Source organism: Cervus canadensis, chromosome 1, assembly GCF_019320065.1.
Source record: "Cervus canadensis isolate Bull #8, Minnesota chromosome 1, ASM1932006v1, whole genome shotgun sequence".
Lineage (NCBI taxonomy): Eukaryota > Metazoa > Chordata > Mammalia > Artiodactyla > Cervidae > Cervus > Cervus canadensis.
In genome coordinates this window covers 107118285-107140493 of record NC_057386.1, presented here as the reverse complement: position 1 = coordinate 107140493, position 22209 = coordinate 107118285, and the positions used below count along the sequence as shown (strand labels likewise).

The 22209-nt window shown below is 50.0% G+C and overlaps 1 protein-coding gene across 2 annotated transcripts; it reads right to left on the bottom strand.

Annotated features, from left to right (window-relative positions):
* Positions 1–34: 34 nt before the first annotated feature.
* Positions 35–5028, bottom strand: DGCR6L (DiGeorge syndrome critical region gene 6 like). Of its 2 annotated transcripts, none has more exons than XM_043489131.1 (6): positions 5020–5028; positions 4254–4402; positions 4019–4179; positions 1888–1988; positions 896–1036; positions 35–478 (listed from the first exon to the last, which is right to left on the bottom strand). In XM_043489131.1, exons 2-6 carry the CDS (start codon positions 4361–4363, stop codon positions 395–397), a joined length of 597 nt encoding a protein of 198 aa, XP_043345066.1. In that variant the 5' UTR covers positions 4364–4402; positions 5020–5028; the 3' UTR covers positions 35–394. The 2 variants fall into 2 exon arrangements, with proteins under 2 accessions (XP_043345066.1, XP_043345058.1); XM_043489123.1 differs by lacking the exon at positions 5020–5028 and adding an exon at positions 4774–4789.
* Between the last annotated feature and the right edge of the window lie 17181 nt (positions 5029–22209).

Sequence of the window (22209 nt, the reverse complement as noted above, 5' to 3'; positions counted from 1 at the left end):
ATGACAGGCTCCACAGAGTGTCACACAAGCCATGTGCAGGTCACGCTGAGGCAGCTTTATTTCTCGGGGTCACACGCAGTTTGGAAGCCTGTCCCTCTCAGAGGCCGCACCTACCAAGGGAGGGGCCGAGAGGGAGGCCAGGGTAGGCAGCCAGATAGCTGGGCGTGCTGTGCCCTTTGCCTGCCCACCCTCACCAGCTGGGGTGAGGGTGGGGGGCAGGGGCAGCGTGGTCCACCTGGGTTCTCCTCACAGGGTGCCCCTCCTGCAGGCTGCTGGGAGAGTGGTGGCCAGGCTTCAGGAAGACCAGTGCCACGGGGTTATCTGCTGCCTGTGGTCACTGCGGGGCGGGGTGGTGCTCCCAGCTGGGACGGGTAGTGGTTGCGGGCGGCCAGGCTCACAGGGCTGCCTTCCCTGCCTGGCGGCCCCTCTGCTGCAGCTTCCGGATGAGCTCCAGGAGGTTCATCTGCAGGGTGAGCTCCTGGGGTGCAGATGGGCCCAGGGGGTCCTCCTCAGCCCTGGCAGAACCCAGGGAAGCAGCCTCCTTTCCCCAGGCACTCGAGGCGACCATCAGGGCCGAGCGGGCACCGGGCAGGGAGCCTGTGGGAAGTCTGGCCGCTGCCTGCCAGAAACGGGCTGAAGCTGGGACTCGGCCCGCAGCAGGGTCTGCAGCAGCCCTGGCTTGGCACACACAGAGGTGCGCAGAGATGCAGGGAACCGCGGATGAGGGCCATGTGGCGCACAGCGGGCCCGAGCAAGGTGGGCGATGCCCTGCAAGCAGCTGGCTTGTCCTCCGGTGGCAGAGGCCCCCCAGTGACCAGCTAGACCCCCAGAGGGGATGTGGCCTTTGGGGACCAGTAGCCCCTGGGCTGTGCCAGGCGAGGCCCACGGCACTGACCTGCGGGTTGGTGGTCACGTAGAAGCCGGCTACCCCTGCCTTCTCCAGTGTGCTCTGCTGGTCTGCCACCTTCCGGTCCAGCTCCAGCACAATCTTCTGGTCCATGGCCCGCTGCTCCTCACGGATCCGGTGTTCCACCGCCTGCCATGGAGAGGGCGGCTCAGGGCTCAGCCTCCTGCCCGCCCACTGATGTCACAGACACACTCCTGGCCTGCCACCTCTGGTCCCTCTTCCCTCCCCAGTTGCTCCAGGTTCAAAACTAAGGATGGTGTATGCACTGCACCTGCACCTATGACCCTCCCACACAGAGCCCTGTTCCCAACACCCTTCTTCCCACCTCCTGCCAGGTGTCCTCCCTTTGATCTGCCGGGTGCCACCTGGCACTGACCCCCATGAACGGCCAGATGCTGGCCCCACCTCTGCTGGCTGTCCAGCTGACCACCATCTTTTAGCCTCTGCATGTCTCCTCCCACTAGAGCTGCCACCGCCCCACTCAGCACCTCCTTCCTGCATGCCCTGGCTTGGGGCTGCCTCGGGACCCTGTGCAGGTCTGGGCATGCACCCTCCCCTGGGGGTTCTTGGTTGTGGGTGGGCCTCTGGGTTGTTCCTGTCCATCTGGGAACAGGACTTGGTGGCTCCATCCTCCCACCACTGTCCTCGCATCCCCAAGGACATGGGGCACAGTGGCCCCCACTCACACCTGCCCTGCAAAGGCCCAGGCTGAGGAGCTGTGGTCTGTGGGAGCACGTGGAGGGGTGGGGACACCACACACTCTTCACCCATGCCAAGTGTACACCCCCCAGCAAAGAGCAATACATGGGCACGTCAGGCCTTTGTGGTACCCATGCTTAGCACACCCATCCAAAGAGCAACACGCAGGCACATCAGGCCCTTGCGGCCCAGCCCAGGTCGGCTCCCACACCACTCCGATCCCCTCCACATGGCCCTGTCAGCGGAGTGCAGGTGGGCCCCCCCCATGCCCACACCCCTACCTCGAGCTCACGCTGCTGGGCCGCCTGGAGCACAGGCAGGTTGTGGGGCCGGCAGGCCTGCTGGGCTTCCTGATGCTTCTGTCGCAGCGCCTGCCTGAGCACTGGGAGAGGACGAGACCAGAGGCACCGTCAGGTGGCGAAGGGTGAGGAGGGGTGAGGTGAATGCATGTTCTGGCTGTCCCAGCACCACAGGCAGCAGGCCAGTGGTGGGGATGTGGTAGAGGCCTGCACCGGATGCTGGGCGGAGCTCCGGACATGCAGCCCCCAGCCCACTCGGGCCTGCTCTCACCCAGGGTATGGTGGTCTGCAGCAGCAGGGCTCCAGACTCCTAGAGGAGGGGGAGGCCAGGCATGTGGGGTGAGGGTGGAGCCAGGGCCACAGCCTGAGCGCAGGGAATTGGAAGATGGGGATGGGAGAGACTGCGGGCTGGAGGTTTCTAGGCCCACATGGCTACAGGCCAGGAATCCGGCGTGACAGGCCTATCATCTGTGGGATATCCACTGAGATGTCCCAGAGACCACGCAGGCAAAGGCCCGGGAAAGGAGGACAAGCAGGATGACCTCTGCTCCAGGGTACAGCAGTCACTCCTCTGCTGTCCTTGGTTGGCAGAGGGGTGGAGCCACCCTGCACACCCTGTCTACAGCTCCCAAGGGAGTAGGGTGGCACAGACCGTAGGGGGCCCAAGGATATGATGACCAAGTAGGATTTATCCCAGGAATGCCGTTTATCCTAAGAATTTAAAAAATGCACCGTTTATCCCAGGAATTTAAAAAATACTGTTAATTCACTCTAGTCACCAAAAAGTCACTTGATCATTTCAAAAGATGCAGAAAAAAAGCTTTGACAAAACCCAACATCCATTCCTGACAGATACACTCATCCGGGGACAGACGTCCATCAAACCCGCCCCACAGGGAAGGGACCTCACATCACCAGGAGGCACTTTTGCCACAAACATTTAGCACATATCGTCACGCTGTCCAGGTCACAGGGAGCACAGAAGGTGGACAGGGAGGGAGGATGTCAGCATGAGGCAGTCCATCAGATGCAGAGTGGGGATGTTCTAAGGCAGAATGCCCCGGACTCTTCAAAAAGTCAGCACCACAGTGAATGGTGGGAATTCTTTCAGAAGCAGAGGCCAAACCGCAATGCACAACCACACACTGGATCCTTGTCAGTGGATAATCTGAGACAAGTGTTGGTGTGTCTGAACATCAGAACGCACCCTGGAATGACTGATTTCTATCCATTGTGGTTACACAGCAGTGTTCTTGTTCTAGATCGCTGGTTCTAACATTGGACCAAGGCTGACCCCAAGGATGTCCGGAGACATTCTTGGCTGTTGGCTCTGGGGGAAGGTGCCACTCTCGTCTAGTATAGAAGCCAGGGATGCTGTTTAATGTTTTGCAAAGAACCATGAAGACCTGTCCAGCCACAGATTCCAGCATCGCTGCTATTAAAAACTTTGCTCTAGAGGAATGCTAAGGGCTTCTGGGGAAGTCGGCGGTGTTGCATACATTGATGGACAAAAAGAATCTTGTCAAAACTTTAATTACTGAGTGGAGCTGGAGAACGTATGGGTATTCATTATAGTGTACTTTCAACTTTCCTGTTTATTTTAAAAATAAAGTTGGGTAAAAATAAAACGACAAAGGTGAGAAATCTGAGGGGGCCAGAAAAGCGGCCCGGCACACCCCGCTGGAAGGGGCTCCGGAGGCCCCTCCCACCCCTGTAGGGATGCCTGGGAGGGGCCAAGGCTCAGGAGGTTTTGCCCAGTGTGTGGCTCCAAGGGACGAGTTATCAGGGCCCAGAGGGTGCCTCGGGGCTCCGTGCATGGGAACCTGATGCACCTTGGAGAGGGAACGGGCCCTATCGGGCGCTGCGGGGCTACGCGCAGCCAGAGCTGCTCACGGGCTGACGGATCCCGCCTGGGAGTGGGTGAGAGCATCTCTGGGGGTCCCGCGCGAAGGTGACACTGCAACTGACAACGTGGAGCTGACTGGACCCCATATGCCATCAAGCCCCGCTCCCTCAATGAGGTCGATTTCAGGGGCTGCTGCCGAACGGAACCCGGGGAAGGGCTCCGCCCGAGACCAAGCAGCCCGGGCAGGCCGCCCCCGCCCCCGCGCACCTCGGTGCTCGTTCTGCAGCCGTAGGCGCTGGTTGTACAGGCTCTTCTCGGTGAGGTGCTGGATCTCCAGCAGCCCCTGCACGATCTCGAACACGGTGCCGTCGAGCAGCGCCAGGGCCAGGTCGCTGAGCGTGGTGTAGGACAGGCGCTGCTGGAAGGAGCTGCGGGCGGAGCGCGGTGAGCCCGCGGCCCGCCCGCCCGGCCCCCCAGCCTGCCCGCCCCAGCGGCCGCGCACCTGGGCAGCTCCTTGACCAGGCCCTGCAGCGCCGACAGCAACTGGTAGTGCCGCTCCTGCTGCCGGGCCCCGTCCGCCGCCTCCTCCAAGGCGCCAGAACAGCGCTCCATAGCGCCCGCGCCGCCGGCCGCCGCGCAAGCGTCGCGCTCCTGTTACGTCAGAGCACACCGCGGAGCGCCACGCCCCCTTTCACGACAGTTCCAGACAAACCCGGGCCAGCTCTCGCCTCACCGGAAGGAGGCCGGCTCTGCCCTGGAGGAGGCTCCGAGGAGCAGCCCGCATTGGCCCCGCCCCTACCAGAGGCCCCGTCCCTTATTCTACGCCCTGCTCAGACCCTGCCGCTCCGCTCATACCCCGCCCCTACCCTGCCGCCCCGCCCCTTACCCTGCCGCCCCGCCCCTTACCCTGCCGCCCCGCCCCTTACCCTGCCGCCCCGCCCCTTACTCCGCCCCACTATTTACTCTGCCGCCCCGCCCCTTACCCTGCCTCCCCGCCCTTTACCCTCCGCCCCGCCCCTTACCTTGCCGCGCCGCCCTTTACCCTGCCGCCCGCCCTTTACCCTGCCGCGCCGCGCCTTACCAACTGCCGCCCCGCCCCTTACTCTCTGCCCCGCCCCTTACCCCCGCCCCTCCCTTTACCTCGCCCCGCCCCCTACTCCGCCCCACTATTTACTCTGCCGCCCCGCCCCTTACCCTGCCTCCCCGCCCTTTACCCTCCGCCCCGCCCCTTACCCGCGCCGCCCTTTACCCTGCCGCCCGCCCTTTACCCTGCCGCGCCGCGCCTTACCAACTGCCGCCCGCCCCTTACTCTCTGCCCCGCCCCTACCCCCGCCCCTCCCTTTACCTCGCCCCGCCCCCTACTCCGCCCCACTATTTACTCTGCCGCCCCGCCCCTTACCCTGCCTCCCCGCCCTTTACCCTCCGCCCCGCCCCTTACCCTCCGCCCCGCCCTTTACCCTTCGCCCCGCCCCTTACCCTGCCGCCCCACCCCTTACTCTGTCGCCCCGCCCTTTACCCTCCACCCTGCCCCTTACCCTGCCTCCCCGCCCTTTACCTTCCGCCCTGTCCCTTACCCTGCGGCCCGGCTCTGTACCCTGTCTATCATGAATAGTGCTGCTGGGTGTAATTGCATTCTTGTTTGAATTTGGAGATAGATTTTCAAAGCAGTTAACTAAAAACTGAAAGCATGATTGTTGGGTCTCGTTTAGCTTTAGAAAACACCGCCCAGCTGTCTTATGAAGTGGCTGTACCTACATCCGACCAGCATTGAGGGAGATTCCTGTTGTTCCTCACCCTCCAGCGGTGGATATGGTCATATATTTGAAGTTTAGCAGTCCTAAACTTCAAATATAGGTTTTAGGTGTGCTGTGATATCTCATGATTTTAATTTGTAATTCCCTAGTAGTATGATATTTTTGTATAATTTCTGTATGATTTTTACTATGTGTAAGTCTTTTTTTGGCCAGGTGTCTGTTTGATCCGTACCCATTTTTTTTTAGCATGGGTTTGTTTTAGAGGTTTTTGTCTATTTCTGAAACGTAGCAGGGCCGTATGGTCCTTGCTCGTCCCCACCATGTCCCCTGACTCCCTTTAGTCTGTGGAAAACTTTAGTCAAAGAATAAGTTTCACCAGAGAAATGAGAAATGCTGAAACAAAGGAAAACAGTCAAAGGAGACTAAATAATAGTAACGTAGGCATTAAGCATAGTCAAGGACCTTTACTTATTTCTCAAGGGCTATAGATAATATTCTTTGCCATATCCTATGAGCTGTCTTACAGATACTGAAACCCCAGGAAGAGAAGTTCACTACATGATGATCAGGCTGAACCCAGAACATGAGCTGCCACAATTCTGAGAATTGACTGCAAAGAAATGGGAACAAATGGACCCTGGGCCTGAAGATGAAGTACCTAAAACAACCAAGATGACACTTGTCAGACCACTGATGACCAGTTGAAGGTGACCATTAGAGATGACTGTGCTGTTTCTGCATGTAGCTCCCCCCCCCCACCCCAGTTCTGTCCATAAAAGCTCTCATCCCTTGCTTGTCAGGGATAGAGGGGCCTTTGGACAGATGTCCACCACCCTTCCCTGCCCCAGTTGCTGGCACCTGAAATAAAGCAAACTTTCCTTTCCACCAACCTGGGCTATTTACGGAGCTTTTGGGTGGTGAGTAGCTGGACCCCACCACACTTCTTTCGGCAACATTTTGAACCCAAATCCTTTCTTGGACTTGTGGTTTAGAAATATTTTCCTCACAGTTTGTGTCTTGTCTTTTGACTTTCTGAATAATGTCTTTGCCGACTACAAAGTGGCACCTGCCGTGGGTGCTTGCCATCTGCCTGCACGGGGAGTAAATCATGTGCTGCTGCAGCTGCTGACCTTGAACCCTCCCTGAAAGGCGTTCAGGGTGGAGAGCAGGAATGAGGCCCTCAGAGCTGGGGTGGGGTGGGGGGAGCAAACCTAACAGGATAAGCCTTCAGATAGACATTCTCAGGAGCTGATCTTATGAGCCCAGTTCTTGTATCTCCTCATCTCTAGAAAAGCAGTAAAATCCTTCATGGTGGTGACTGTTCCTCATGACTAGCAAAGGCTTCATGAGACCAGCAGAAACCTAGTAGAAACCACATATTTGAAAAAATATGTGCTTGATTGCTCGTATCTCCCCTTCACCCAAATCACATATATATACTGACCTCCTTGTCTCCCTCCCCCCCACCCCTCTCTTTGGAGCAGTTTCTCAGACTTACCTGAGGTGCTGTCTCTTGGACTGCAGTCCTCATTTTGCCCCAAATAAAATTTGACTCGCAACTCTCAGGCCATGCGTTTTTTTGTTTTTTTTTTTTTAAGTCAATACCTTTCTTAGTAGACACCTTTAAGTTTATAAAGCCCACATTGTTTTTTCTCACATGGACTGGCTTTTTGTGTATTAAAACTCAAAGCTTATGATGTATGGATCAAACCCCGCATCATGTAGATTTTCTTCTGTTTCTTTGTAATTTTGATGATTTTGTATTATAAATGTCTTAATCAGTTTGAGTGAATTTGGTGTAAATTTTTCAAGTTTGTATTTACAGTAATTTCATTTCATATAGTTTCCAGCTAATTGTCCCGTAACCATTTTGGAGGAGTCATGGTATATGTGGCTTGAATTTAGTTTGAATTTCCTTAGTTTAATGGAGGCAGCAGAAGTGTTTTGAGGGCCTGGGATTTCTGCTGACCTGAGAGGGCAGCTTGGTCTGGATCTTTTTTGATCTTAGGCACATATTTTTCTTGAGTTGTTTGTATTTTTGATATTGAACTGCATGAGTGGACTATATTTTCTGGAGATGATTTCCTTATGGGTATCTTTATTTAACAGAAGCAGACGATATTAAAAAGAGGTGGCAAGAATATACAGAAGAACTGTACAAAAAAGATCTTCATGACCCAGATAACCATGATGGTGTGATCACTCACCTAGAGCCAGACATCCTGGAATGTGAAGTCAAGTGGAACTTAGAAAGCATCACTACAAACAAAGCTAGTGGAAGTGATGGAATTCCAGTTGAGCTATTTCAAATACTAAAGATGATGCTGTGAAAGTGCTGCAATCAATATGACAGCAAATTTGGAAAACTCAGCAGTGGCCCAGGACTGGAAAAATTCAGTTTTCATTCCAATCCCAAAGAAAGGCAATGCCAAAGAATGCTCAAACTACCATACAGTTACACTCATCTCACACGCTAGCAAAGTAATGCTCAAAATTCTTCAAGCCAAGCTTCAACAGTATATGAACTGTGAACTCTCAGATGTTCAAGCTGGATTTGGAAAAGGCAGAGGAACAAGAGATCAAATTGCCAACATCTGTTGGAGTATCAAAAAAGCAAGAGAGTTCTAGAAAAACATCTACTTCTGCTTTATTGACTATGCCAAAGCCTTTGACTGTGTGGATCACAACAAATTGTGGAAAATTCCTAAAAAGATGGGAATACCAGACCACCTGACCTGCCTCTTGAGAAACCTGTATGCAGGTCAGGAAGCAACAGTTAGAACATGGAGCAACAGACTGGTTCCAAATAGGGAAAGGAGTACACCAAGGTTGTATATTGTCACCCTGTTTATTTAACTTATATACAGAGTACATCATGTGAAACGCTGGGCCGGATAAAGCACAAGCTGGAATCAAGATTTCTGGGAGAAATATCAATAACCACAGATATGCAGATGACACCACCCTTATGACAGAAAGTGAAGAAGAACTAAAGAGCCTCTTGATGAAATTGAAAGAGGAGAGTGAAAAAGTTGGCTTAAAACTCAACATGCAGAAAACTAAGATCATGGCATCTGGTCCCATCACTTCATGGCAAATAGATGGGGAAACAATGGAAACAGTGGCAGACTTTATTTTGGGGGGCTCCAAAATCACTGCAGATGGTGACTGCAGCCATGAAATTAAAAGACACTAGCTCCTTGGAAAAAAAGCTATGACCAATCTAGACAGCATATTAAAAAGCAGACATTACTTTGCCAACAGAGGTCCATCTAGTCAAAGATATGGCTTTTCCAGTAGTCCTGTATGGATGTGAGAATTGGACTGTAAAGAAAGTTGAGTGTCGAAGAATTGATGCTTTTGAACTGTGGTGTTGGAGAAAACTCTTGAGAGTCCCTTGGACTGCAAGAAGATCCAACCAGTCCATCCTAAAGGAAATCAGTCCTGAATATTCATTGGAAGGACTGATGCTTAAGCTGAAACTCCAATACTTTGGCCACCTGATGCGAAGAACTGTCTCACTTGAAAAGATTCTGATGCTGGGAAAGTTTGAAGGTGGGAGGAGAAGGGGATGACAGAGGATGAGATGATTGGATGGCATCACCAGCTCAACGGGCATGAGTTTGAGTATGCTCCAGGAGTTGGTGATGGACAGGGAAGCCTGGTGTGCTGCAGTCCATGGGGCCACAAAGAGTCGGACACAGCTGAGCAACTGAGCTGAACTGATCTTTGTTTACAATTATTTTTTCCCTTTTCTGAGGGTTGTCTTTGTCATTTGTTTAGGGTTTCTGTTGCTGTTCAAATAGTTTTAAGGTTAATTAGATTCCTTTTTATTATTTTTGGGTTAGTTTTCATTACTCTAAGTGGTGGACCCAAGAAGAACTTGCCATGATTTACATCAAATCCTGTCTTGCCTATATTTTCCTCAAGAATTTCATAGTATCCATTCTGATATTTAGATCTTTATATTACTTGGAGTTTGTGTACGGTGAGAGGGGGGTATTCCAACCTCATTCTCATTTTTTTTTTGTTTCAGTAACCTCCACACTGTCCTCCACAGTATCTTTTACCAGTTTATATTTCTAGCATCAGTGAAGGGATGTACCAGCCCTTACGGTTTGCAGAGTTTCTGACAATGGCCATTTTGACTGGTGCGAGGTTATACCTTGCTGTTGTTTTGATTTGCATGTTTCTAATTTTTTGCAATATTGACATCTTGACTGTTTTTTAAGGGTTGTTAGATAAACTTAAAAAAAATCACATGGCTTAAATAAACTTTAGGTGCTTCCCTGATAGCTCAGTTGGTAAAGAATCCGCCGCAATGCAGGAGACCCCGGTTCGGTTCCTGGGTCGGGAAGATCCCCTGGAGAAGGAAAAGCCGACCCGCTCCAGTATTCTTGGGCTCCCCTGACGGCTCAGCTGGTAAAGAATCTGCCTGCAGTGTGGAGACCTGGGTTCGATCCCTGGGTTGGGAAGATCCCCTGGAAAAGGGAAAGGCTACCCACTCCAGTGTTCTGGCCTGGAGAATTTTATGGACTATATAGTCCATGGGGTCACAAAGAGTCAGTAACCGACTGAGCACCTTTCACTTTCAGATAAACTTTAGGGGCTTCGCTTGTGGCTCAGTGGTAAAGAATCTGCCTGCAATGCAGGAGACCCAGGTTCAATCCCTGGAGATCCTTCTAGAGAAGGAAATGGCAATCCACTCCAATATTCTTGCCTGGAGAATCCCATGGACAGAGGAGCCTGGTGGGCTACTACAGCCCATGTTGTTGCGAAGATTTGGACACAACTGAGCTACTAACACTTTCACACTTAGATAAACTTGCTTCTTGATATGGCTTCTTAAATGCCTGCTCTGTTTTGAATTGTTTTTGGTGACCACTGCTAGGATATCTCTTGAGGAAAGGTGATGTTACTTACAGTGCCTCAGACCTTCTGAACATTGCTGCTGATGCTGCTGCTAAGTCGCTTCAGTTGTGTCCGACTCTGTGCGACCCCTTAGACAGCAGCCCACCAGGCTCCACCATCCCTGGGATTCTCCAGGCAAGAATACTGGAGTGGGCTGCCATTTCCTTCTCCAATGCATTAGTGTCCATCATTTCAGTTTTTCAAGTTGTTATGGAAAACGGCCACAAAGTGGCAGCAAGGGGAAAGACTATGGGGGCGGGGCACATTGCCTGCCAAGCTCTGCCGGCTCCCCGAGCTTCACAACAGTGGAGCCTTGGGACCCAAGTCTGCTCAGCCTCCATAAATGTGACCCCAGCCCAGGTCACCAGGGTATGAAGGGCATAGAGTCAGCTTTTGCTTTTCCTTTTTTTGTTTGAGGGTGGGTTTGCTTCTGTAATTTTTGCTGGAGTATATAGGGGAATTTCAATATTGTGGGTGGGGTTTATTTTTCCCTTTTTGACTGGTAGCAACAAGATTTGCTTAGACAGAGATCTATATGTGTTCTTTTTTTGGTTTTTCCCAAGAGGTTATGTGTTAAGTAGGGATCCTTGTGTTTCACAGTGGGTCCTTGGTGCTTATTTTATAAATAGTAGTCTGTCAGTCTGAATCAGCTCATTTCTCACTGCCCCACTCTTTAATTTTCTGGGGACATAGGCTTTTTCCTCATGTATGTTGACCTGTGTCTTTTTGGTCAGGAAGCTCATTTGTATTCATTTTTAGATTTCACCTGAAGTGACTTCATATGACATACGTGTCTCCCTGTCTCCTTTATTTCACTTGGTATGCTCTTCCCTACTTCCTTCCTTGTGACTGGACTTGGCATAACTTCCTCCTTTACTTATTACCATCTTGTCTATTTCCTTCCCTTGACTGGACTTGGCATTATTTGCTCAGTCTATGTGGGTGAGTAATATTGCATTGTGATAAACCCTATTCTTTGTCCATTCATGTGTTTCTGTTCACTTAGTTTGCTTGTTAATGTGGTGTTCATGCCTGAGTTGTGGTGGTAGTGCCTGGCTGTAAACTAGAATAAGTGAGAAGAAGCCATCGAAAGCTTTGTCTCTTTAATTATTTTGCTTCTCATAATAATATGTAACTTTTATTGGAGGAAAAATGACTTAGAAGTGTTGTGTTTGTTTTAGGTGTACAAAATCTTGTTCATACTTATCTATTCATCTTTTTTTAAACACATAGGTTATTAAAGTGTGCTTAGTCTAACGCCCTTTTAAAAGGTGGTCTGTGCTGATCATTTATTTTTTACGTATTTGTGGGTATGAGTTAATCCCTTCTTCCTAATTTACCACTTTTCCCCACCATTCCCCATTGATGACCATAAGTTTGTTGCCTAAGACTGTATGATTGTTTCACATGTCAATAAGTTCATTCCCGGTGAGTACCTCTTTCGCACCTGTACATGATATCAAACTATGTTTCCCTGTCTCAATCTGACTCACTTTACCTTCTAAGATTACCTCTAGATCTATCTATCCCTTCGAATAGCATTACTTCATTTCTTTAAGTTAGAGTCATGCTTCATTGTATCCCACTTTTTCTTTATCCATTCACCTGTCCCTATTCAGTTCAGTTCAGGTGCTCAGTCGTGTCTGACTCTTTGCGACCCCATGGACTGCAGCACGCCAGGCCTCCCTGTCCATCACCAACTCCCAGAGTTTACTCAGACTCGTGTTCATCGAGTCAGTGATGCCATCCAAGCATCTCATCCTCTGTCGTCCCCTTCTCCTCCTGCCTTCAATCTTTCCCAGCATCAGGGGCTTTTCAAATGAGTCATACCTGTCCCTGTATAGCCTGCTAACTTCTATGTCATGGCTACTGTAGGTACTGCTGCAGGGCAGACTTCAGTGATGCGTTTTACAAAATCTGATATTCTCCACATACACTCCCAGGAGTTGGACTGTCAGATTATATAGGAGATCTATTTCTTTTTTAAAAAGGGCTCATCTATGGAAATCCTCATGACAACTGTTAACAATGATATTTTACCAGCACCACATTAGGGTCTTTTTTCTTCACCTCATTCTAGCATTTCTTGTCTGTAGACTTTTTTGAGATTGGTCTTTTTCACTTCTCCAAGGTGATTCATCATCGTCAGATTGATTTTCCTGTGTCTACTCACCTGAATGACTTTTCATGTAGTTTTATTTTAAAACCTTGAAGATTTTATTTACCTCTTGATATTTTCTTATGATAATTTGCCTTGCGTTGCATGTTTTTATTGCTTTACTCAGGAGGTTTCTTGAGCTTGTGTCATTTAGAACACAGCATTTTTTGTGCACATTAGGTACTGATAAGCAAAAATTTTAAGGTTGCTATTGCAGGGAATGGTCACAAAGAGGCAGGATTGTCACACGCCCAAATGTGGTAATGCTGGAAATGAAAGCTTTATGAAGGTTTTCTGCTGGAGGAGGAAATGGCACTCCAGTCCTCTTGACCGGAAAATCCCACGGACAGAGGAGCCTGGCAGGCTACAGTTCAATAACTATCTTCTCATTTGTAAGTCACATGTACCAGTATGTAAACAATCTAAGGATTATTTGTTACATGAAAATGGTGGTGGTGGCTTAGTCAGTAAACGTGTCTGACTCTTGTGACCCCATGGACAGGAGCCCAACAGTAATCCACAGGAACCCATCCAGCTATAGCAAAATCTCATTTCATCCATGCTACAAAGTTAAGGATCATCTGTTGCTTTATTAATAGTCTTACAAATTTTATTAGTAGTCTCATTTGACCTTCTAAGGTTAGGGTCAGGGAGGGTCAGGGTTAGGGTTCAGGGTCAGGGTCAGAATCAGGGTTCAGGGTCAGGGTTAAGGGTTAGGGTAGAGGGGTCAGGGTTTTAGGGTTAGGGTTAGGGGTTAGGGTTATGGTTATGGTTGGGGTTGGGTTTGGGTGTGGGGTTAGGGTAGGGTTGGGGTTAGGGTTAGGGTTCAGGGTTAGGGTTAAGGGGTAAGGTTAGAGTTAGGGGTTAGGGTTCGGGGTTAGGGTTAGGGTAGTCGTTCTGGTTCAGATTCCAGTTAGAGATTTAGGATGAAGGTGAGTGTGAGGGTTAGAGTGTTAGCGTGAGTGTTAGAGGGTGAGGGTGACTGTGAGGGTGAGGGTTAGGGTTAGGTTAGGGTTACGGTAGGGTTGGGTTAGGGTCAGGGTCATGTCAGGGTTAGGGAAGAGAGACTGCCCTCGCCGCTGCCAAGTCCAACTCTGTCCTTAGGACGATCCTCTCTTCATCCTGACCGGACTTTTCCAAATGTCCTGCTCCAAGGAGTTAATCTGGGAAACCTGGAAAGTAGCACTTGTAGTGTTGCAAAAATCAGATAGTGTGTGATAACTCGCTGGCATGCACTCTGTGGTTCTGTAGGCTTAGGGTGATTGGTTCCCATTTTGGTGGTTGTTCATTCCAGCAAATCTTATCTGGAAGGTGCTTCTGAATTCCTTTGCTTTTAAGAGATCTGTATTTGTTTGAAATAACTTCACCCTGTTTATGTTGATATTGTATGGCATATTTCAACAGCTATTTTAGAGTCAGGCCCAATTGCAGACCAGAGACAGGTTGAGTGTGGATCAGAGTCACGTCCAAGTGAGGCAAAGAGTTAGGGCTGCCGTGGGGCCCAAATCTGGAGTTAGAGTAAACTAAGTCAGGATGTAGTGAGACCAGTGTCAGTGCAAAGTGAGAAGCAGTGTCAGGAATTGAATGGAAAAATGTCAGGACATAGAACCAGAATCAAAGTGTAGTCAGGTCCAGAGTAAGGGCATAGTGAGGAATACAGTCAGGTCGTAGTGAGGTCCAGAGACATGCCGTAGTGAGGTCCAAGGTCAGGATGTAGTGAGGACCAGCAGTGGGCCAAGGCGAGGACCAGTGGCAGGTGACAAGAGGGGACCAGTGGCAGGCTGTTGAGAGGACGTGGGGACCCAATTCTGGCCAATAAGAGGACCTGGGGGGGGGCCCACGGAGAGAACCCGGGGGCGGTGGTGGTCCGCGGAGAGGACCCTGAGGGGAGCAGTCAAGCCGACCTGGGGTGGGGAGTCGTAAGTGGACGAGTGGCGGCGCACGGGGGTCTGTGGAGAGGACCTGAAGGGGGCAGTCTCAGGGCACAGAGAGAGGAAAAAAGCCAGGGCCGGTCACAGGCAGCGTCAGGTTCTAGAGAGGAAAGACGTCAGGGAGCCGTGAGAGGTGATACCAGGTTCTAGAGAGGAAAGACGCCAGGGAGCCGTGAGAGGTGGCGTCAGTCCTAGAGAGGAAAGACGCCAGGGAGCCGTGAGAGGTGGTGTCAGGTCCTAGAGAGGAAAGACATCAGGGAGCCGTGAGAGGTGATACCAGGTTCTAGAGAGGAAAGACGCCAGGGAGCCGTGAGAGGCCCTGTCAGGTTCTAGAGAGGAAAGATCTAAGGGAGCAGTGAGAGGCGACGTCAGGTCCTAGAGAGGAAAGACGCCAGGGAGCCGTGAGAGGTGATACCAGGTCCTAGAGAGGAAAGACGTCAGGGAGCCGTGAGAGGTGGTGTCAGGTCCTAGAGAGGAAAAACGTCAGGTCCTAGAGAGGCAATACGTCAGGGAACCGTGAGAGGCGGCATCAGGTTCTAGAGAGGAAAGACATCAGGGAGCCGTGAGAGGTGATACCAGGTTCTAGAGAGGAAAGACGTCAGGGCGCCATGCTTGGGTTAGAGTTAAACATAACATTACAAATGTTCACAAAATGCTGATCATTTTCTCCTAATGACAGTGATCAGCACTCTATATATTTACTATTTGGTGCTGATATCCAGTATTCCATGCTGAAGTAGCGGGTACCTGAATCAGTACCATAAGATGAACACATTTATAATGTAGCCATAGCATCCCATGAATTTGTAATAATTTTTTAGTTATAGGCATCAGAGGACTTGGAAACTGACTTAGTAATACTTGGAGTATCTAGTTTGACATTTCCTTGACTAAATAGTATAAGCTTTTGAGTTTTTCTTCCCATGTTCTTACTACTCCTGTCATGAATAGAAGCTGATGGCAACGGTTCTTGAAGTGTATATTGATTCCAACTATCCTGAGGTTATAGACAATGCAACATGAATACAAGTTCCAGTTATATTTGCAAAAGTAAATATAGCTTCCTTCTCAGAGCAGTTTGTTGGCATTTCATGGATTCCCTGATATTGTTTCCAACCACTCTGATGCATACACAAAGTCTAATTTCATTGTATTTATAATTTCATTCACATAAGTAATAGTGGTCATGGTATCAATTTTCTTAATTCTAGAAACATTTGCATCCAAAGAAGATGCTCAATAGTACAGCTAGCTACCAGTCATTTAGAATAATTTACTGGATGCCGTCAACCATATTCTGTTTAAAGGGTGTACATATGCAAATTTAATACAAGAAAAAGAAAAAAAGGGGGTCAAAACCTATTCAACTGGTTTTAACCTGTTCTGCCCATAGTCCGAGTCCCCAGTCAGGAAAGAAGACTCCTCGAAACAATGCAACTTGCAATAGGGGAATTTATTACTGACTCGAGCCAGGGCCAAGGCATTGTTTCGAGGAGTCTTGTTTCCCTACTGGGGACTCGGACTACGGGCAGAACATTTGGGGGCTCGTCCAGGATCCCTTGACCGGGGAAGAACGCTCTTTGGAACAAAGGGGAAAAAGGACAGGTAATAGCACCGGTGCTCAGGCAGGTCTGGAAAAGCCCAGTGTAAATCCGAGGCCCTACTGTGAAGCAGGAAGGTATCTGGCGCAGGAAGCCCAGTGTAAATCCGAGGCCCTGCTGTGAAGCAGGAAGGTGTCTGGCGTGAGGAAAGTTTTCCGTGAGGGAACGGATTGGCCATTCCAGCTGGCGTGAGGCCGAGGCCAGTGAGCTTGCTGGAAGGCAGCCAGCTCTGCGGGAAGGAGACCTCCTCTCCTAAGCCTGGATCTGGGGAACAGTGGACGCCATTCGGTAAGGTGACCCTTGTTTCAGAGGATAGGGAAACTTAGGGGGTCCTGCCCCCCAGTTCTGTGTTGTCGGCCGATGTGTGTCTGTCTATGTGTTTTTCTGCATCTGTATAACTGCCGGCATTGTCTCCTGTCTCGTTGTTCTCTAGTGTGTCGTTGTCTACTTCCTCCTATAAAGCCTTGGAGCCTCACTTCTGTTTCTGAGAGTTTCAGTGAACAGGCAGACAGTTGTCAGGGCAACTGACGAGTCCCGGCCAGGGCTACTCCCTGGCGGATTCTGAAGGCCTCCCAACAAGTCAGCCCCAGTAACGGGAGCCCGAGAGGGTGAAACTCTTTTCTTTTTTCTCGTATTCTAAACCGAGAATCTGGCCAAATGAAAACCCGTCTGTGTGGGCACGGGACAGGCACTTAAGAGCCGATAGGGTGCCTGCCACTGGAAGACTCCCGTGAAAGGATAAGGGGGTCACGGAATGGGCTAGAAACCCTTAGGGTGCCCGCCCCCAACAAGAAAACTTCAGTGCAATGACTAAGGCACTCAAATAGTTCCACGAAGCATACCACAAGCCCAACCTCCTGGCTGCCACCACTCCCAACAGGATTTATTGGTGGTAATTCTCAGTGACTTTCTTCTGACTCTCGCTATGGGGCAAGGAAAATCCACCCCACTCTCTCTCATGACTGATCATTTCTCGAATGTCAGGGCTAGAACATATGATCTGTCGCTACTGGTTACAAATAGTAAATTAATAACCTTTTGCTCTGCAGAGTGGCCCACCTTCCAAGTTGGATGGCCTCCAGAGGGAACTTTTCAACCTTCTATTATTCGGGCGGTGGAAGAGAAAGTTATGGCTCCTGATACCTGGGGCCACCCGAGCCAAGTCCCATATGTTATGGTCTGGCAAGATCTAGTAGAAGATCCGCCCGAATGGTTAAAACCTTTTGTTCACAAACTCCCTGATTCTCCTAATGTACAAGCCCTGGTTATGGAAACCCCCACTGCCCCAGAGGAAGCCAAGAAGAATAAGGGCCTAAAACCGGTCTTGCAGGAATCCTCGTACCAGAACCTGATTGACTTGGAGATGGAAATTAGGCCCCCGCCATATGCCCCTCCTCCGTTGCAGGTTCCCCCGGGGGGAAGAGCCCCCCCCCCAATGAATCAGAAGGGATAAGGGAACCACGACTGCAGAGAAGAAATAGAGGAAATAGGGGTGAGCAGGATCATGGGGACCCAGAGTTACCTTCATCTACTGTACAGGCACTCCCCATTCGAGTGGGGCCAGCTAACCCGGATGGAGAGCGAACCTATCAGTACTGGCCATTTTCCACGAGTGATCTGTATAATTGGAAAACCCAAAATCCTCCTTTTTCGGAGAACCCCCCAAGGCCTCATTAACCTCTTAGATTCCATTTTGTTCACTCATAACCCCACCTGGGATGATTGTCAGCAGCTGTTGCAGGTGCTCTTCACCACGGAAGAACGGGAGCGAATCCTGGCAGAGGTGCAAAAACGGGTCCCGGGGGTCGACGGGAGACCAACCGCCCAGCCTCATCTTGTGGACGAGGGGTTTCCTCTGTTGCGGCCTAACTGGGATTTTGAGCGAGTGGAAGGTAGGGAGTGTCTCCGAGTGTACCGCCAGACTCTAATGGCTGGCCTGCGGGCCGCAGCTAGGAAGCCGACAAATTTGGCGAAGGTAAATTTAGTAAGGCAAGAGCCCACTGAGAGCCCGTCAGCCTTCCAAGAGAGGCTAATGAAAGCCTTTAGGCAATATACACCTATGGACCCCCAGGCTGAGGAATCACGCGCTGCAGTTCTGCTAGCATTTGTGAATCAGGCAGACCCGGATATTAGGAGGAAATTACAAAAGATAGAGGGGTTAGGAGAACAGACAATACAAGACTTACTGAAAGCAGCTGAAAAGGTATTTAATAATAGAGAGACCCCAGAAGAAAGAGAGGAACCACTTCGTCGAGAGAAAAGAGAACTAGCTGAAAAGATCAAGAAAAAAGATAGGGAACATAAGGCGAAGGAAAACTGGAAGAACCAGAGAGAGCTAGCCAAGATTCTTTTTGCGGGGATGAAGGCTGGAACAGAATTGAGAGAGCCTCGAGGCCCCCAGATGGGAGAAACAGAGAGACCAAAAAGGCAGGCCCTAAAAAAAGATCAGTGCGCTTACTGCAAAGAACGGGGGCACTAGAAAAATGAGTGCCCTAAGAGAGACCCAAAGAAAAGAACAACCCAGAGAGAAAATTTCCCCTGGAACTCGAATTCTATATGTGGGGGAAGACAGTGACTAGAGGAGTCAAGACTCGACACCCCTCCCCGAGTCCTGGGTAACCATACATGTGGAGGGGAAACCCGTTGGCTTCATGGTGGACACTGGCGCCCAACACTCTGTTTTAAATAAAAAACTGGGACCAATGTCTAAGAAAACCAGCTTGGTGCAGGGAGCCACGGGGACAAAAAAAAAAAAATATTGTTAGACCACAGAACAGAAAGTAAATCTGGGGACCCATCAGGTGTCCCATTCGTTTTTGGTGATACCAGAATGCCCAGCCCCTCTACTTGGATGGGACTTGTTGACTAAAGTTAATGCTCAGATCCATTTTGACCCTGGGGGAATGTCAGTCACGGATGGACTTGGACAGCCGATACATGTCTTGCCTCTAGCTTTAAGAGATGAATACAGACTTTTTGTGCCTAAGCCCTCAGAGGTTATAGCACCAGATATACAACCGTGGGTCCACAAATACCCGTTGGCATGGGCAGAAACAGCAGGAATGGGACTGGCTAAACAGAGACAACCGGTCGTCATCAAACTAAAAGCCGAGGCAACTCCTGTGAGGGTGAAGCAATATCCTATGAGCCAGGAGGCTCGGCGGGAGATCACTCCCCACATTCGATGGCTCATGGATGCCAGAATTCTCAAGCGGTGCCCATCCCCTTGGAACACCCCCTTACTACCGGTAAAGAAGCCAGGGAGTACGGATTACAGACCTGTCCAGGACCTACGAGAAGTCAACAAGCGGGTGAGTGACATACACCCTACTGTCCCCAACCCGTATACCCTCCTGAGCAGTCTGCTGCCTGAGTACACTTGGTACACTGTGTTGGACTTAAAAGATGCTTTTTCAGCCTACCCCTGGCGGCCCAGAGCCAGGAAATATTTGCCTTTGAGTGGACTAAAGGGAAAGGCCAACCGGTAGTACAACTAACTTGGACCCGCCTCCCACAAGGGTTCAAAAACTCCCCTACCTTGTTTAATGAGGCTTTGAGTGAGGACCTCTATAAATATCGGACTCACCACCCAGAGGTCATCCTGCTGCAATATGTGGATGACCTTATGTTGGCTGGAACCACAGAGGAGGCATGCAGCCATGCCACCGGTGACCTCTTACAGACTCTAGGCACCTTGGGATATCGTGCTAGCGCAAAGAAGGTGCAAATATCCCGGCAAGAGGTCACCTATTTGGGGTATAAGATCAGACAGGGGCAAAGGTGGCTAACTCAGGCCATGAAAAAAACAATATTGCAGATAACAGAGCCCAAGACCCCCGCCAGGTGAGAGAGCTTTTGGGGACTGTTAGATATTGTAGACTGTGGATCATGGGGTTTGCTGAGAAGGCCCAGCCCTTATATGAGGGAAGTAAAGAGACCCCAAACTGGACTTAGACTGAGCCAATGAAACAGGCTTTCCAGACACTCAGACGGGCCCTACTAGAAGCGGCCAGCAGGGACTACGCCGCCCCCATATTAGCCGTGGGACTTCCACCTCCTGGTATGGGGACTCTGCTGCCAGTCCCCGACTATTCCCTCCCTGACCTCGTTTGGATCAACGAGGATACCACCCTCCAGAAAGATGACAAAGATAGATGGTACCGAGATCAAAACAACAACCTGATATTGCCTGCCATCCTGGGTCATCACCTATGTGAACACCTGCACACAACTACACACTTGGGAGAGAAAAAGACCTTGACTCTTCTCCAGACGGCCTGCCTGAGGTTCCCTTGACAAAATGCAACTGTACGAGAGATAATCCAGGCTTGCAAAGCGTGCCAGCTGATGAGGACAGGGAAAAGGCAGCACACTGGAACGAGGTACCGAGGAGAAGAGCCAGGGCAACACTGGGAGATAGATTTCACTGAGGTAAGACCAGGCAAGTACGGGTATCGCTATCTGTTGGTTCTGATAGATATCTTCTCGGGGTGGGTAGAAGCCTTCCCCACTAAGGGAGAGACAGCAACAGTGGTTGCTAAAAAGATCTTAGAGGAGATGATGCCTAGGTATGGGCTGCCAGTGACTATGGGCTCTGATAACGGACCTGCCTTTGTGAGCCAGATTGTACAAGGGCTGGCCCAAGCTCTGGGGACAAAATGAAAGTTACATTGTAAATATAATCCCCAAAGCTCAGGACAGGTTGAGAGAATAAATCGGACCCTAAAAGAAACTCTAACAAAGTTGACAATGGAGACTGGCGGGGACTGGGTGACCCTCCTTCCCTTGGCGCTCTTTCGAGTGCATAACACCCCTTATAAGCTGAATCTTACCCCTTTTGAGATTCTGTATGAAAGACCCCCTCCTGTGTGTCCTAAAATGCCTACCACCCCCTACCTTGGGACAATTCCAACAAACACTGATGGCATTAAGTAACAAGCAAGGGGACCATCCCCTCACATAATATTGGCCCGGGTAATTGGGTTTGGGTAAAACGACACCAATCTAAAGCATTAGAACCTAGATAAAAAGGCCCTTATGTTGTTCTCCTTACCACTCCTACTGCTGTTAAGGTCGACGGGATCGGGCCCTAGGTTCACTGCAATCACTTGTGGCAAGCCACCCCGGAAGAACAGGAGAAGGCACAAGCAGAATGGGAGGCAAGACCTCACCCGTCAAATCCTTTGAAACTGAAACTCGTACGACGGGAGCCCTCTTAACTCTCCTGCTGATAACAGTTTTCATCGGCCCAGAAGCAACCAGCCACAACCCCCATCAGCCAGCTAACCTGACTTGAGTGATCTACAATCCTAAGACTAGAAAAGTGCTTAATTCGAGCTCCAACGTGGCCCCCAAACAGACATGGTGGCCAGTACTGACCTTTAATTTGTGCGTGCTGGTGGCTGACAGTAGTGGGTTTGGTCCCCACCAACTGACCAAGTTCTTTGCCCACGGCTCTTTCGGTCTGTTCACCTGTAACTGTGAGCGAAAAGGCCCACAGTACTACAAACAGGTGCCTGTTTATGTCTGCCTGGGGGGAAAAAGAGATTGAAACCAAATTGAAAAATGTGGGGGAATTGACTCTTTTTATTGCGCTGCTTGGGGTTGCGAAACCACGGGAACAGTCTATTTCGCACCTCCAAGAATCCTTGAGCTCCTTGGCTGAAGTAGTGTTACAGAATAAGAGAGGTTTAGATTTGTTGTTTCTGCAACAAAGAGGATTATGTGCAACACTGAGAGAAAAATGCTGTTTCTATATCGGCTATTCAGGGACGGTACAAAAATCTCTCCAAAAAGTAAGAGAGAGACTAGCCCAGCGAAGGAAAAAACAAAAAGCCCAACAAGGCTGGCTTAAATCTTGGTTTCAGCGCTCCCTCTGGTTGACCACTTTGATTTCCACCCTCCTGGGTCCACTTATAATTTTAATATTGTTACTGACCTTTGGTCCATGCATTTTAAACCGTCTGGTCTCATTTATTAAAGAGCGCCTAAATACCATCCAAATTATGGTATTGAGACAACAATATCAGTCAATTTCAAAGGGTAAAGAGGAAGATTCCTCTACTTGAACAACAGACAGGGGGGAAATGTGAGGCTATCACGG